An 18,211-nucleotide genomic window follows, 5' to 3' on the forward strand; every position below is an offset into this window, starting at 1 on the left:
AAAACTGGTTTTCATTACCTGGAGCATATTCTCCAGCGCCTGCTGGATTGCTGAGTCCGAGGTCCGTGTGTCCGCCATCTTCGGTCCCAGGTCAGCTTTCTCGGCTCCTTGCCTTTGTCCCTTTCTCTCTCTTTTCCTCTGCTTCCTGGACTCCCGCAGTTCCATGTACCGCAGCCTGCTCTTCAGCACTTTCACGGCCGCCTTCCTACCGCTCCGTGGTCCCGCTATCGCGGGGAATCAGCCCCTAAAGCCCCGCTGGAGTGAGAGCCCGCCGAATGTGCGGCTCACTCGAACATCGCCGCCACCGGAAGTCCCTTGCTTCTATTTCTGATCTTCCTTCTATTTATGTTTCCAATTCCTTCAACTTGCAAGTTTGGGTTGTCCTTTCAAATACTGGAATTGAGATCATGTCATGTGGACCATTATCATGTCTGCCAGCTTGTCTGCTTTTAAAGTCCAATTTTGTGGTAGCACAGTGGTTAGCATTGTTGCTTCACAGCGCCCAGGGACCCAGGTTTGATTCCCGGCTTGGGTCACTGTGCGGAGTCTGCACGTTCTCCCTGTGTCTGCGTGGGTTTCCTCCGGGTGCTCCGGTTTCATAGAACATAGAAAAATACAGCACAGAACAGGTCCTTCGGCCCACGATGTTGTGATGAACGTTTGTCCTAGATTAAGAACAAATTAATCTACACCCCATCATTCTACTGTAATCCCTGTACCTATCCAATAGCCGCTTGAAGGTACCTAATGTTTCCGACTCAACTACTTCGACAGGCAGTGCATTCCATGTCCCCATTACTCTTTGGGTAAAGAACCTACCTCTGATATCCCCCCCCCCCCCCCTATATCTTCCACCATTTACCTTAAACTTATGTCCCCTTGTAATGGTTTGTTCCATCCGGGGAAAAAGTCTCTGACTGTCTACTCTATCTATTCCCCTGATCATCTTATAAACCTCTATCAAGTCGCCCCTCATCCTTCTCTGTTCTAATGAGAAAAGGCCGAACACCCTCAACCTTTCCTCGTAAGACCTACTCTCCATTCCTGGCAACATCCTGGTAAATCTCCTTTGCACCTTTTCCAAAGCTTCCACATCCTTTCTAAAATGAGGGACCAGAACTGCACACAGTACTCCAAATGTGGCCGTACCAAGGTTTTGTCTAGCTGCATCATCACCTCATGGCTCTTAAATTCAATCGCTCTGCTAATGAACGCTAGCAAACCATAGGCCTTCTTCACAGCTCTTTCAAAATGGCAACTTTCAAAACTCCATCTGCCACTTCTCAGCCCAGCTCTGCATCCTATCTATGTCTCTTTGCAGCCGACAACAGCCCTCCTCACTATTCACAACTCCACCAATCTTTGTATCGTCTGCAAATTTACTGACCCACCCTTCAACTCCCTCGTCCAAGTCATTAATTAAAATCACAAACAGCAGAGGACCCAGAACTGATCCCTGCGGTTTGCCACTGGTAACGGGGCTCCAGGCTGAATATTTTCCATCCACCACCACTCTTTGACTTCTATTGGTTAGCCAGTTCGTTATCCAACTGGCCAGATTTCCCACTATCCCATGCCTCCTTACTTTCTGCATAAGCCTACCATGGGGAACCTTATCAAATGCCTTACTAAAAATCCATGTACATCTCCATCATGTCCCACCTCCGTTTCACTTGTTCCAAGAAAAACAACCAGTCTATCCAATCTCTTTTCATAATTAAAACTCTCCATTCCAGGCAACATCTTGGTAAGTCTCCTCTACACCCTTTCCAGTGCTAATACATCCCTCCTATAAACTAGATTCCAGAACTGCACACAATACTCTAGCTGTGGCCTAACCAAAGTTTTATACAGTTTCAACAGAACCTACATGCCCGTATCCATGTTTCATCCCACAAGTCCCGAAAGACATGCTGTTACGTGAACTGGACATTCAGAATCCTCCCTGTGTACCCGAACAGGTGCCGGAATGTGGCGACTTAGGGATTTTCACAGTAACTTTATTGCAGTGCTCATGTAAGCCTACTTGTGGAAAGCAGTGCACCAACTCCGCTAGGCGCCCGGTACCCTGTACGAACACAGAGACAAAGCCAGCCGCCTGTTGGCACACCAGCTGAGAAAGCAGGCAGCCACCAGAGAAATTGCGCAAATCAGGGGTACAAGAGGCACGTTGGAAACAGAACCAGAGAGGATTAACAAAACCTTCAAGGCCTTCTACCAAGAGCTGTACACCTCAGAGCCCCCAACGGGGAAGGCTGGGATGAACCGGTTCCTTGATGGACTGGACATACCAGTCGTGGGAGAGGGCAGAAAACGGGACCTGGAAGCACCACTAGCACTGGGAGAGATCATGGACAGCATTAGCTCCATGCAGACGGGGAAGGCGCCGGGACCGGACGGATTCCCGGCGGACTACTACAAAAAATTCGCGACAGCGCTGGCCCCGCACCTGTGGGAGATGTTCACAGACTCGCTAGCTAGGGCCACACTGCCACCCACGTTAGCACAGGCCTCAATCTCGCTGATACCTAAGAAATCAAAGACCCATCGGAATGTGGGTCAGACAGACCCATCGCACTGCTGAACGCAGACGCCAAAATACTGGCCAAAATCCTAGCCAAAAGGCGAGAAGACTGCGTACCTGAGGTGGTCACAGAGGACCAGACGGGCTTCGTCAAAGGTAGACAGCTTACCTCGAACATCAGGCGCCTGCTGAACGTGATAATGACCCCCTCCGTGGAAAGAACACATGAGGTGATCGTCTCCCTGGACGCAGAAAAGGCCTTCGACAGAGTCGAATGGAAATACCTCATAGAGGTACTGGAGCGGTTCGGGCTTGGAGCAGGGTTCACTGCTTGGGTAAAGTTCCTGTACAACGCTTCCATGGCGAGCGTACGGACCAACAATACCAACTCCCAATACTTCCAGCTGCACAGTTCCAGTTCACGTAACAACATGTCTTTCGGGACTTGTGGGATGAAACATGGATACGGGCATGTAGGTTCTGTTGAAACTGTATAAAACTTTGGTTAGGCCACAGCTAGAGTATTGTGTGCAGTTCTGGAATCCAGTTTATAGGAGGGATGTATTAGCACTGGAAAGGGTGTAGTGGAGACTTACCAAGATGCACCAGACAAGGATGCCCACTGTCCCCGCTGCTGTTCGCACTAGCAATCGAACCGCTAGCAATCGCGCTCACGGCAGCAAAAAATTTGAGGGGGATCCGAAGGGGAGGCAGAGAGCACAGAGTCTCACTCTATGCAGATGACCTGCTCCTCTTCATCTCGGACCCACAGAGCAGCATGAACGGAATAATTGCGCTCCTGAAAGAGTTTGGAGCCTTCTCGGGCTACAAACTCAATATGAGCAAAAGCGATATCTTCCCAGTACACCTGCAAGGTGGGGGAGGGGGGCAGAACTAAAGGGGCTGCCGTTCAAACAAGCCCGACACAAATTCCGCTACCTGGCGATCCAAATAGCCCATGACTGGAAAGGGATCCACAAATGGAACCTCACCAGTCTGACGGAGGAAGTAAAAAAGGACCTGCAAAGATGGAACACACTCCCACTCTCCCTCGCGGGGAGAGTCCAGATGATCAAAATGAACGTACTGCCCAGGTTCCTTTTCCTGTTTAGATCCATCCCGATCTACATCCCCAAGGCCTTTTTCAAAGCGCTGGACAAACTAATCATGGCGTTCGTATGGGGGGGTAAAAATGCTAGGGTCCCAAAGAAGGTCCTACAAAAAACAAAATCCGGAGGGGGGGGTTAGCCCTCCCAAACCTACAATTCTACCACTGGGCGGCAACAGCCGAGCGAGTAAGGGGATGGATCCAGGAGCCAGAGGCCGAGTGGCTGCGCGCGGAGGAGGCCTCCTGCGTGGGGACCTCCCTCCGGGCCCTCGCCACGGCAGCACTCCCATTCCCACCCAAAAAACACACCAGCAGCCCAGTGGTGACAGCCACCCTCCAATCCTGGAACCAACTGCGGCAGCAATTTGGCCTGACCAAAATGTCGGACAAGGCTCCCATCTGCAACAACCATAGGTTCACACCAGCACTGACTGACGCCACCTTCAAAAGGTGGAGGCAGGACGGGGGGGACACTGACAGTCAGGGACCTATACACGGACGACAGGATCGCAACACTGGACGAACTGACAAAGAAATTTCGGCTAGCCAGGGGGATTGAGTTACGGTATCTGCAGCTCAAAAACCTCTTACGAAAGGAGACAAGGACGTACCCACAACCGCCATGACAGACACTACTGGAAGACCTACTGGACGCAAGCATCCTAGATAAAGGGAACTGTAGCGACATGTATGACCGACTGGTAGAAAGGGCCGACACCGTACTGGATGCAACAAGAAAGAAATGGGAGGAGGACCTGGGGATTGAGATAGGGTGGGGAATCTAAACCTGGGGAGAGGGAGGCGAACCGTGGAGGGGGGGGGGGGGGGGGGGGGGGCAGGGAAGCAGGGAAGCGGGAGCCGGAGGAACGCACCGGATGCCAAAACATACATGACATCTCCAGGAGCGGGGAACGAGGAAACTGGAGATGGAGGACGGGAGGAACGGCAGAAGCGGGGGCGAACGTGGGACAATGGCATAGTGGTAACATCACTGCACTAATAATCCAGAAGCCCAGTCTAATGCCCTGGAGGACATGGGTCCATGGCATTTTCTGGAATTTACATTCACATGAATTGAAAGCTAGTCTTAGTACTAGTGACCATGAATCTATCATCACTTGTTGCAAAGATCCATCTGGCTCACCAATGTCCTTTAGGGAGGGAAATCTGCTTTCCTTATCTGCACTCGCCTACATGCCCACAGCAATTTGGTTGACTTTGAACGGCCCTCTATATGGCCTAGTAAGTCACTCAATTCAAGGGCTTACAGATGGACAACAAATGCTGGCCTTGCTAGCAATACCCACATCTCAAGGAATAAAAGAACAAAATCTTTATTGATTGAAGTGATCCCTCCCCAAAACTATTTACATTTTTACACCGACCAGTTTTATTCTATAGATATGTTCATTGTTTGTGAATTTAAAATTGTGCTATATTATCCTTTGAATAGTGTCAAAATGTAGTGGGTGGGATAGCAGGAGGAAATATAGCTTAGCTTCTAATGAGGAAGCAGAAGTTTGCAAGTTTACTTCATCAGGATAAATCTTCACAGTAATAATATTTTTAAGTCATTTTCAGCTGCAAAACTGCCCATAATGTAAGATTGTTGTCAAATAGGAAAATGCTGGACTGTTTGAAGAATTTAAAACTTGCAAAGTGATTATTTTTTTTCTCTTGTTCAGCCAAATTTATACCCCACAGTTGGACTACAGACACCAGGGGAGGTGATAGATGCTAATTTTGGACAGCATCCATTTGTTTTTGATATAGAAGACTACATGCGAGAATGGAGATCTAAAATTCAGACCCAGATTGAAAGATTCCCTGTAGGAGATCGAGAAGGGGAATGGCAGACAATGATTCAAAAGTAGGTGACGCATTGTCTGTTATCTACAGTAGCATTTTTCATTTACGAATATTTAAAGGAGTTTTCTTTCCTGTGATTTAATTCTGATTTAGATTTCGATAGATGGATTTCTTCTTGCATCTATTAAATACAACTTTTATTTCTCTATGTTAAATGCTACAAAGTACATGCTCATGTTTCAATTTTTTTTATTAGCTACAATAAATCTGGTCATAGAGACTGAAAAAATATCCAGCTGAACGCTGCAATTTAAAATCTTGTAATCTTGCCCTGTTTGAATGCAGTCTCTTAATGCAGATCCACTAAGATACATTAACTATCCTGGTCATGGACCATAGGAAGTAAAATTTAGCCCCACACCTTTCAAATTATAACAAAACTATATTTCTGGGGCAGGCATTTAATTTGAAATTGTGAGAAACCCTCCTCCTCTCCTATCCAAAGGAATCTTTCTTTTTCTCTTGTTTTCTCTCTCTCTCTCTCTCTCCCCCCCCCCTCCCCCCCAGGTTTATAAAGCCTGATTTCCACTAAGAATAGCTCAAATGCTTTGCTGTTGCACTGACTCAGAGATTGGCATGTAAGTTTAAATAAAGGGTGGTCTTAGTTACCTGTTAATTCTCCAGTTCAATTTACTTTTGTTTAAAGCAGTAAATTTTTCTCCCCATGTTCTACATGCCCACACGTTCCATTTCTGCCATGTGAGCAGTCTTTTTCTCTGTTTCTCACATATGCACCCACTTATTTTTCTTAACGTATCGTGTCCATGTGGTCTTTCTCTCATGTATATGTCTAAAATTCACTGCTACCCTTTTAATTACACATTCTTGTTGTCTGAGTTGATAACATTTTCTGATTTAACTGAGTCCTCTTGGTAACCAAACAGAAAAGAGATACATTTTTGGTGTAAATAAATGACGATAATTTAATGCATTTTTGCAAACAATCTACTGTCTTCTGTCCAATGTGAGTTTGTGTGTATGTATGTATATTTGTGATGCATGGGCTGTTCCTGCATATATATTTACAAATGTCATAACTCTGCAAAACATGTAACCTGGATGTTGAAATCATTGGGGAAAACATGGTGTGTGTGCACACTCGCAAGATAGTTTCCATTGAGTTTGGTAAGAGTTTCCTGTTATTGCACATGTACTGCCTGGTGTAATTGTCTTTATACTCAAATTTTTAAAAGCTGCATTGTATTGTGAAATACTGCTGACCGTGGACTGTTGTGTAACTTTTTTAAAAATTCAATTTCTAGAATGGTTTCATCTTACTTAGTGCATCATGGTTATTGTGCCACGGCTGAAGCCTTTGCCAGGTCCACAGGACAGGCTTTCCAGGAGGAACTAGCATCCATTAAGAATAGACAAAGTGAGTCTAAATGTAACAATACTTTGCTGCTTGGTGACTTTGTTTGAAATAGTTTTTTTTAAAAATTATATTCCCTTTTGAATTTTACTCGGCTTTTTCTTTCACGTGGGCGCCCAAATAATGAGGGTGGGGTGTGCAAGAATAACATTTACAGAGAATTCCGAGCTTTGTGGCTGGTGGTGAGTGTGCAACAGATGTTCGTATTCAGAGAGCTCTCAACCAGTTAAACAGAAAGTCACAGAAATTATGGATGAACGTTACCTAGATAAGTGAAAGGTTATGCACAATGAAACTTTAAATTTGGGTGAATGTTGGAGATACTCGTGAGGAAAGGAGGATTTAGTTCTGTTTACTGCCCATTCACTGAAAATATCCAATCAATTTAAAATTGCTATCTGTGAATTGGGATGCAGTCAAAGACTATGTTGAAGCAAGTTACCTTAATGCATGGATTATCTTGTGTTGCCTCATGGAATATTTAATTCTTTGGGGATGATTTAGAGTGATAGTATACAACTAATGTTATTCTGAAGATATTTTGTGTAAGCCTGTAGGTACAATGCTGGTGGTAACCATGCATTACTGAGTTAGTTTAGAAATATATATTCAAACTTCAGTTGATTAGTGTTAGTGAAATGTATGGTGTACTGGCAGACCACCTTAGTTGTAGGTTAATGTTTGAAGTATTTCTAATTTAATTTCTAAAATATGATCTTGCAGACTAGTAATTGTATTTCATGTGATCTTAAGTCTTGTGACATCTCTGAATGTAAGGCTGCACAACCATAAAAAGTGATAATCGTAGGAGGCTGAAAATATATTCATTCCACTTTATTTGTGCAATTGTGAAAACCATGGTGAGAAATGATGTTCCAGTAGTATCCCATTGAAGTTTAATGGCTCTCTTAAGGACATGGCATTAACTTGCTATAATTAAAACATTTATAGAACCACAATTTATCTATTGGGTATGCCGCTTTTAGTGAACGTGGCCACAGTGAATTTATATTTTACTTCTTTAGGAATTCAGAAACTGGTACTAGCTGGACGAATGGGAGAAGCTATTGAAACAACACAGCAGCTATATCCAGGTCTACTTGAAAGAAAATCCAACCTCCTTTTTATGTTAAAGTAGGTAGTTTTTCTACCAATTCAATGTGACTCATTTTTGCATTACATTTTCATTCTGCATATGACTTATGTTCTACAAACCATGCTGGTGTTAAATGCGAAGGTCTCCCAAAACCCAGGGTAACTTGGAACACCAGTTTGTAGTGGTGAATGTTTTACTTAAGGTATAGTGTGAGGAGTGAGGTACAACCCAGTGAGGAACAGTCCAGTCGTTGCATGAACAATTAATAGAGAATATTTATTTGTGATAACACATGACAAGAAAGACTAAATTACACGATAACACTTAGCTGTACTGATGACTATACACATGTAATTTTACATTAAACTATCACTTGGCCCCCCCAACAACCTAAGTTATCAAACTTTGAAATGCCCAAACAACATTCAATACAGTATTAAGTAACTCTTTAAGTTAAATCCAGAAAATAATTACCACACCTCAGTTAAGATGGCCACATCTGGGAAATTCAGGGTCACCGAAGGCGGAAAATGGCTACTTTTTAGAGATTACACCTGCAACTGTTGCAGTCTCATGTTAGCTGTCTCTCCCTTTTCCCCATTAGTTAGTGTCCTACTGTTATACTTTTTCTTTCCCTTCACCCTGTGGAGTCAGTTTTTGGCAGGTGTGTGTTAATTTCCTTACCGTTCCACTTTGAAGATGCCACCCCATTGTTTTCTCCAGTCACATAGTAAAATACTGGTTTTCCACTGATGGGCGAATTCGCATCTCATCATTTCACCAGATGTCTGCTCCCTGTTTTCATTTGTTTTTTAATCTTAATTTTCCCCAATTCTTAACACCAATTTGACAGCCTCTGCTGAAATAGTGGCCAGACGTGCACTTCTCTGTTAATCTCCAGGATCTACCTTTTCATAGTTACCAATGTTAAAGCTAGAAATTCATATAAGTTATGTTCCGTTTCATCCCTAAAAATAGTGTCTTTCAGGTGCCAAACTGATCTTGACTCGAGCAGTGCTATTGTTTTAAGCATTGTGGCAAACTATAGATTGGAGCTTTATACAATTAAATGTAACATGTTGACGAATGAGAGTGGACCTATTCATGTGGTAATATTGTTTATTTAGCAGGATTAGGATTAAAATAAATACCATGATCTGCCTTGTTACTGACTTCTGAAGCAATTGGCAGGTAAAACAGAAACACAAGATAATGATTATAGGGATGGATTATTTTAAGTTAAATATTACTGTACCATTAATGCAGTTTGATAAACATGTATTTTGTGTTCACCGTAGAGTCCGCCAGTTTATAGAAATGGTAAATGGGACAGATAGTGAAGTGCGGTGTTTAGGAGGTCGAAGTCCAAAGTCTCAAGACAGCTACCCAGGAAGCCCTAGAACCTTTAACAGTCCTAGCATGAGTCCCAATCATGGGAGCAATATCCACATCCTAGCAGCATGCAAAGGGAATGGTCACTTTACAGGTAAGCAATGTTAACATTTTTTTCCTGTACCATTTGCTATTCCAAAAATAAATTGTACAATGTTTCCTCAATAGCAATTGGAATGTAGACCAGGCTTAATTTTGCTTAAACAACTTTTACACCAAATACGAAAGCAATGTGAGATTAATATGGCAATATCATTATGACTTCTATCTGTCACTTCGTTTGTCTGTGTGTGTCTCTCTCTCTCTCTCTCTCTGGCTCCCGTTCTCACTTGTTCTCCCCCGCCCCCTATGTAATTATATGTATTACAATAGTTGCACGAGTGGAAATTGGTTTAAGCTGAAGAGTTGGTGGATGTCATGCACTGGAGAAAAGCATTGCTTGTTTGACAGATTTTCTTTAAGCATGATTCATAGAATCCCTACAGTGCAGAAGGAGGCCATTCAACCCATGGAGACTGCACTGATCCACCGAAAGAGCACCCTACGCAGATCCAATCCTCTGCCCAATCTCGTAACCCACCTAACCTTTCAACACAAGGGGCAATTTAACATGACCAATCCACCTAACCTACACATCTTTGGACTGTGGGAGGAGGAAACCCACGTAGACACAGCGAGAAAGTGCAAACTCCACACAGACAGTCACCCAAGGTCGGAATTGAACCCGGGTCTCTGGTACTGTGAGGTAGTAGTGCTAACCACTGTGATACAGTGCCGGCAATATTCTGTTACCCTCTCAGCGAGTGTGTTTTCTGAGCTGACTCCAAAGATCAAAGTAGAAAAGTCTCCACAAACAAGCAGTAGCATAGGGAAAGAAGTGAGAAAATGCCCTTTTTTAACACCATATTATGATGAAAGGAATTGGTCATGCCCTACTTAATGTACTGACAATGTCCTGACTAACCAACTCAATGCAAACTTTGCCACTTTGTCCTAATCTCATGTTCTCCTACTATGTCTCTGAACATTTTGGTATGCAATTTGAAGAGTTCAAATTTTCTGAAGTAGCTTTATATTTTACATTTACCTCCTATCAAGCTGAAGCTTATTTCAAGCAATTTTCAATTTTACAACCAGTTTCTGACACATCCAAGTCAGTCAGATGTGAGAAATTTCTCTACTCCAGAAATATTTCTGCTGATGAACCATGGAAAGCATGCCCTACTTTGGCTGCAATCCTGCCACCTTTCAGTGAAATTGTCAATAGGTAATCCTGACCACTGCCCAGTACAACTAGATGAAGACTGCCCAAGCCCTTTCATACAACATCTCTGTGGTCTGCAGACAGCAATCTTATGACTATGTAGAGAGGACATGAAATATCAAAATACAGAAGTGTCCCAACTTGCCTCTGATATTTCTCCAAATCCACCCAATTTTGGAGTCCATCTTCCACTGATTTTTCTCTTTTTAACAGTAATATCTCTCCAATAAAAAGATTCAAATTTTAATTATTCAATGGAAACTGATGTTTTACGGTCCTTATCCATGATATCCATAAAAACTCAAGATAGTTTAGTAGAAAATGCTTGTTCAAATATGTTACTGTTCATTGTGGCCAACACAGCAAGTGCTGTGAATTCAGACTGCCTTTCTAAATACAATGCTGTAAGGGTTCAGTGATTCCAGTCAGTATTGGTGAGTCATTGGTCTGTGTGTGGTTGAGTCATTAGACCTAGCTATATATAAATACTAGACTGATTGGACTGATGCCTCCAAACCCCAGTCAGTTCAGAGGCCCTTCCACTGCGCAGACAATCTTACTGAAGCAATTGGACATCTTACTGATGTAACCTCAGTGCACGGTCAAGATTAATCCGACTGGCGTGCTCACATCAAGGTCTGTGTAATCCAGGTTATTTTCAAGAGGGTGGGATAGTTAGTGCCTGGCAAATAAACCTTTTTCTCCGAGCAACTGGCAGATCCGGGAAGAAACATAAGTGGTGGATGTGTCAACATGCAGACTAGATGGCTTATTCTTTTATGGACCTGAAGATTTCTGCATGCTTTTCCTCTGTTTGCCATAATTCCCATGTAGTGCAAAGATATATTTCCCTGCAGATGGCAATAATGTAACTCTTTGGCAATAAGTAGAGGCAAGGTCTCAAAGCTTAGCAGTCAAGATTTCCTTTCTCCTTTGGGGGTACAAATATTTCATCAAACTAAAGGCATTATGGTTAATAGATGGTTACTGAAATACAGCACCCTCAGTATCTTCTATCATAATCCTGCAGTTCACTGCAGAGAGTGCTGTGTTGTTGAAGATACTGTCTTTCAAAAGTTAAAATGAGGCCCAAGCAACTTCCATTTGTGAAAGCAAAAGATTTCTTTGCACTTTTCAAAAAGCGCAAAAGGTTCATCCAGTATCCCGGCTAATATTTCCCTGGCCAACACTATCAAAAATAGATTACTTGGTCATTCAGTTATTGTTATTTTTCAAAATAGCTGCCATTACATAGAACAGTACAGCACAGAACAGGCCCTTCGGCCCTCGATGTTGTGCCGAGCATTGATCACCCTACTCAAACCCACGTATCCACCCTATACCCGTAACCCAACAACCCCACCCCCCTTAACCTTACTTTTTAGGACACTACGGGCAACTTAGCATGGCCAATCTACCTAACCCGCACATCTTTGGACTGTGGGAGGAAACCGGAGCACCCGGAGGAAACCCACGCACACACGGGGAGGACATGCAGACTCCGCACAGACAGTGACCCAGCCGGGAACTGAACCTGGGACCCTGGAGCTGTGAAGCATTTATGCTAACCACCATGCTACCGTGCTGCCCCATTCTTGCCTAATTTTTACTGTATTTCCAAACAAATTCACTGCTTTTAAAGCAGTTTCAAGTGTTCTATCTTTGATATGAAAGCAAGTTTTTTTCTTTATTGCAAGATATACACAAACAGTGCTTCTAATATATTTGTTTCAGTACACTGCTCAATCTGTATGCCACATATAGTAAATCTTGCTTAATGGTGTAGTTGTGTTCCTAAAAATTCAACTTTAAATGAATCAATGTTAAGTGAATCAGATTTAACCATTACAACCAATGTAAAAACTGTAACTGCATTCTGTTGGATCTTCCTCATCAGAAAAAACATTGTATCCTGTAAGTTGAAACACTATACATTCCTAAATTCCTATCTTTGTAAATTATATAACTTTTAAAATAAATATTTAAAAATGTCAACTCTTTCTCCCTTGCTCTCCACCCCTACTGCTTGTTTCTTCCCTCTTCCGAACTCCTGTGACAAGCAGGAGGGTCGGTGAAGAGGAGAGGGCACTCCATAATATCACCAATCAGGTCAGGCGGTGCTACATTGGCCCAGCATGAAACTATGCTAAAACAGAAATCCCAACACTTAGGTGCTCATACCGGCCCCATTATATATGTGAAAGTCGAACTGTTTAGAATGGGACAAAGTGAAATGGGGATTTGCTGTATTCTAGCATCTCCAATATTTGTTTCACATTTGTTTAAAATTTCAAAAATTCAGTAATCTAATGGACACAAGTTTTTTAAAAACTATTTTAAAATTATAAGTGTTCCGCTTGATTGTTCCCAATTGGGCCTCACGGTAGCATGGTGGTTAGCATCAATGCTTCACAGCTCCAGGGTCCCAGGTTCGATTCCCGGCTGGGTCACTGTCTGTGCGGAGTCTGCATGTCCTCCCCGTGTGCGCGTGGGTTTCCTCCGGGTGCTCCGGTTTCCTCCCACAGTCCAAAGATGTGCGGGTTAGGTGGATTGGCCAGGCTAAATTGCCCATAGTATAAGGTTAATGGGGGGATTGTTGGGTTACGGGTATACCGGTTACGTGGGTTAAGTAGGGTGATCATTGCTCGGCACAACATCGAGGGCCGAAGGGCCTGTTCTGTGCTGTACTGTTCTGTTCTATGAAACAGAAAAGATTTGCAAATATATTGCACTTTTCACAACACAGGGGCATTCCAAAGCACTTTGCTACTAGTGAATACCTTTTTAATTTTCCACAGCAAGGTCTCACAAATAATTGATCTGTTTTTAGTTGTTTTGCAAGAAGTAAATATTGGCCCCAACACCAGGGAGACCTTCCTTGCTCATAATAGATGGGTTCCATGACATTTTTAACATTCATCTGTGAGGACAGATGGGCCCTTTGTCTAATCCCCATCCAAAAAGCAACAACACTGAATGCAGTGCACCCGTCATACTGTACTGGCATGTTAGCCGAGTGCCCAAGGATCTAGTACTCTAATCTCGCATGGGACTTGAACCTTTCTCTTGGAGATTAGTTACCACTGAGCCACAGCTGACACCCTAGTTCTCAGTTAAGAGTATAATAATAATCTTTATTAGTGTCATAAGTAGGTTCACATTAACACTGCAATGAAGTTACTGTGAAAATCCTCTAGTCACCACACTACATCAGGTTCCAGGATTTAGATGTTTCTGTAAGAACAGAGAAGATGAGAAGATGGTTGGGGGGGGGGGGGGTGGCAGGCATTGTTAATCAAGGAAAGTATTCCGGCGGTAGAAAGGACGTTTGAGGACTCATCTACTGAGGTAGTATGGGCCGAGGTTAGGAACAGGAGAGGAGAGGTCACCCTGTTGGGAGTTGTCTATAGACCTCCGAATAGTTCCAGAGATGTAGAGGAAAGGATAGCAAAGATGATGCTCGACAGGAGTGAGAGTAACAGGGTAGTTGTTATGGGGGACTTTAACTTTCCAAATATTGACTGGAAATACTATAGTTTGAGTACTATAGATGGGCAGTTTTTGTGCCGTGTGCACAGGAGGGTTTTCTGACACAGTATGTAGACAGGCCAACAAGGGGTGATGCCACATTGGATTTGGTACTGGGTAATGAACCCGGCGATGTAGGTGAGCACTTTGGTGACAGTGATCACAATTCGGTTATGTTTACTTTAGCAATGGGCAGGGATAGGTATATACCACAAGGCAAGAATTATAGCTGGGGGAACAGCAATTATGATGCTATTCGGCAAGATTTAGGATGGGGAAGGAAACTCCAGGGGATGGGTACAATCGAAATATAGAGCTTATTCAAGGAACAGCTACTGCGTGTCCTTGATAAGTATGTACCTGTCAGGCAGGGAGGAAGTGGTCGAGCAAGGGAACCGTGGTTTATTAAGGAAGTTGAAGCACTTGTCAAGAGGAAGAAGAAGGCTTATGTTAGGATGAGACATGAAGGCTCAGTTAGGGCACTTGAGAGTTACAAGTTAGCCAGGAAGGACTTAAAGGGAGAGTTAAGAAGAGCGAGGAGAGGACACAAAAAGTCGTTGGCGGATAGGATCAAGGAAAACCCTAAGGCTTTCTATAGGTATATCAGGAACAAAAGAATGACTAGAATAAGATTAGGGCCAATCAAGGATAATAGTGGAAAGTTGTGTGTGGAATCAGAGGAGATAGGGGAAGTGTTAAATGGATATTTTTAGTCAGTGTTTACACTGGAGAAAGACAATGTTGTCGAGGAGAATACAGTCGACCAGGCTAGATGGAATTGAGGTTCACAAGGAGGAGGTGTTAGCAATTTTGGAAAGTGTAAAAATAGATAAGTCCCCTGTGCCAGATGGGATTTATCCTAGGATTCTCTGGGAAGCCAGGGAGGAGATTGCAGAGCCTTTGTCCTTGATCTTTATGTCGTCTTTGTCGACAGGAATAGTGCCGGAAGACTGGAGGATAGCAAATGTTGTCCCCTTGTTCAAGAAGGGGAGTAGAGACAACCCTGGTAATTATAGACCTGTGAGCCTTACTTCGGTTGTGGGTAAAATGTTGGAAAAGGTTATAAGAGATAGGGTTTATAATCATCTTGAAAAGAACAAGTTGATTAGCGATAGTCAACACGTTTTGTGAAGGGTAGGTCATGCCTCACAAACCTTATTGAGTTTTTTGAGAAAGTGACCAAACAGGTGGATGAGGGTAAAGATGTGGATGTGGTGTATATGGATTTCAGTAAGGCGTTTGATAAGGTTCCCCACGGCAGGCTATTGCAGAAAATACGGAAGTATGGGATTGAAGGTGATTTAGCGGTTTGGATCAGTAATTGGCTAGCTGAAAGAAAACAGAGGGTGGTGGTTGATGGCAAATGTTCATCCTGGAGTTCAGTTATTAGTGGTGTACCGCAAGGATCTGTTTTGGGGCCACTGCTGTTTGTCATTTTTATAAATGACCTGGAAGAGGGTGTAGAAGGATGGGTTAGTAAATTTGCAGATGACACGAAGGTAGGTGGAGTTGTGGATAGTGCTGAAGGATGTTATGGGTTACAGAGGGACATAGATAAGCTGCAAAGCTGGGCTGAGAGGTGGCAGATGGAGTTTAATGCGGAAAAGTGTGAGGTGGTTCACTTTGGAAGGAGTAACAGGAATGCAGAGTACTGGGCTAATGGCAAGATTATTGGTAGTGTAGATGAACAGGGGGATCTCGGCATCCAGGTACATAAATCCCTGAAAGTTGCCACCCAGGTTAATAGGGCTGTTAAGGCATATGATGTGCCAGCCTTTATCAGTAGGGGGATTGAGTTTCGGAGCCACGAGGTCATGCTGTAGCTGTACATAACTCTGGTGCGGCCGCTCCTGGAGTACTGCGTGCAGTTCTGGTCATCACATTATAGGAAGGATGTGGAAGCTTTGGAAAGGGTTCAGAGGAGATTTACTAGGATGTTGCCTGGTATGGAGGGAAGGTCTTACGAGGAAAGGCTCAGGGACTTGAAGTTGGTTTCGTTAGAGAGAAGAAGGCCGAGAGGTGACTTAATAGAGACATATAAGATAGTCAGAGGGTTAGATAGGGTGGACAGTGAGAGTCTTTTTCCTCGGATGGGGATGACCAACACGAGGGAGGGGTGGTAGATATAGGACAGATGTCAGAGGCAGCTTCTTTACTCAGAGTAGTAGGGGTGTGGAACGTCCTGCCTGCAACAGTAGTAGACTCGTCAACTTTAAGGGCATTTAAGTGGTCACTAGATAGACATATGGATGAAAATGGAATAGTGTAGGTCAGATCGGCTTCAGATAGTTTCACAGGTCGGCGCAACGTCGAGGGCCGTACTGCGCTGTAATGTTCTCTGTGTGTTCCTATCCTTCTCCATCACTGTGGTAAAGGTCAAGGAGTTGTGGTCACTGTCACCGAAATGCTCTCCCACCGAGACATCTGACACCTGGCCTGGTTCGTTGCCGAGCACCAAGTCCAATATCGACAAACCCGCCTCAAGTACCTCCTTTTCTGCAGCTGTGGTGCACTCCCTAATTAACAGTGCCACTCCCCCTCCACTTTTACCTCTCAGCCCTATTCTTCTGAAAACATCTAAACCCCGGAACATCTAACAACCATTCCTGCCCCTGTGAAATCCATGTCTCCGTAATGGCCACAATATCGTAGTTCCAAGTACTGATCCATGCTCTAAGTTCATCTCCCTTATTCCTTACACTCTATGCATTGAAACAGACACACTTTAACCCATTCCACTGAGTGCAACTTTGCCCTATCAACTGTCTATCCTTCCTCACAGACTTGCTGCATACTATTTCTGCCTATTCAACAGCTACCCTATCCTCTGATCCATAGCTCTGGTTCCCATCCCCCTGCCAAACTAGTTTAAACCCTCCCAAAGAGCTCTAGCAAACCTCCCAACCTGGATATTGGTGCCCCTCCAGTTTAGGTGCAATCCGTCCTTCATGTACATGTCCCATCTTCCCCAGAAGATATCCCAATGATCCACAAATCTGAAGCCTTCCCTCCTGCACCAGCCCTGTAGCCACGTGTTCTGCTGCAATCGCTCCCTGTTCCTTGTCTCACTTGCATGTGGCACTGGTAGCAATCCTGAGGTCACTACTCTGCTTGTCCTACTCTTTTGCTTCCAACTTAACTCCCTAAAATCACTTTTTACATCCTCATCCCTTTTCTTAGCTATGCCATGGGTGCCTATGTGCACCACGACTTCTCGTTGCTCCCCTCCCCCTTAAGAATCCTGTAGACTCGATCTGAGACATTCCTGGCCCTGGCACCAAGAAGGCAACATACCTTCCGCTCGCGACCACAGAATCTCCTATCCATTCCCTTAACTATTGAGTTTCCTATCACTATTGTTTTTCTATTCTCCCCCTTTCCCTTCTGAGCCACAAAGCCAGACTCAGTGCCAGAGACCTGGCCGCTAGGGCCATCCCCCGGTAGGTCATCCCCTCCAATAGCATCCAAAGCGGTAAACTTGTTTTTAAGGGGAACGGCCACAAGGGATCCCTGCACTGTCTGCCCATTCGTTTTCCTTCCCCTGACTATAACCCAGCTACTCTTGCCCTGTATCTTGGGGTGCTACCTTCCTCCAACTCTTCTCTATCACCCCCTCTGCCTCCTGGATGATCCGATGTTCATCCAGCTTCCTAACACTGTCTCCGAGGAACTGGAGTTGGGTGCACTTCCCGCAGGTATAGTCAACGGGGACACCAGTCGTATTCCTCACCACCCGCATCCTACAGGAGGAGCATGCAACTGCCCTAGCCTCCATCCCCTCTGAACTTACAGAATGTAGCTGCCCTGTGGACCAACTGGAACTCCACCTTCCGACTCTGTTTCCAGTCAGCTGCACTCTGTAAACTCCCGGCTCCCTTCTCGCTCTTTGAGGAAATGAAATGAAAGGAGCAGCTTACAAAGTCTGCACTGTAGCTGGCTCACCTTTATACTGTGACTCTAGCCTCTGAAAACTGGCCTAATCCAATTAACTAATTAACAAGCTCCTGCTGCAAGTAGAACCTCTGTTTAAAGCTGATTGAAAACCCGCCACCTTCTAA

General features: G+C 44.2%; 1 protein-coding gene across 3 annotated transcripts in view; it reads left to right on the forward strand.

The window, feature by feature from the left end:
• The window catches only part of ranbp9 (RAN binding protein 9), a 175,223-nt gene that overhangs the window by 131,474 nt on the left and 25,538 nt on the right, over positions 1-18,211 (forward strand). For all 3 annotated transcript variants that reach the window (XM_038797079.1, XM_038797078.1, XM_038797080.1), the window contains exons 6-9: positions 5,318-5,502; positions 6,764-6,876; positions 7,899-8,007; positions 9,268-9,455. In XM_038797079.1, the coding sequence (XP_038653007.1) occupies positions 5,318-5,502; positions 6,764-6,876; positions 7,899-8,007; positions 9,268-9,455 (595 nt within the window). The remainder of the gene's footprint in view (positions 1-5,317; positions 5,503-6,763; positions 6,877-7,898; positions 8,008-9,267; positions 9,456-18,211) is intronic.

This window comes from Scyliorhinus canicula, chromosome 5 (genome assembly GCF_902713615.1).
Source record: "Scyliorhinus canicula chromosome 5, sScyCan1.1, whole genome shotgun sequence".
In the NCBI taxonomy this organism is placed as follows: Eukaryota; Metazoa; Chordata; class Chondrichthyes; order Carcharhiniformes; family Scyliorhinidae; genus Scyliorhinus; species Scyliorhinus canicula.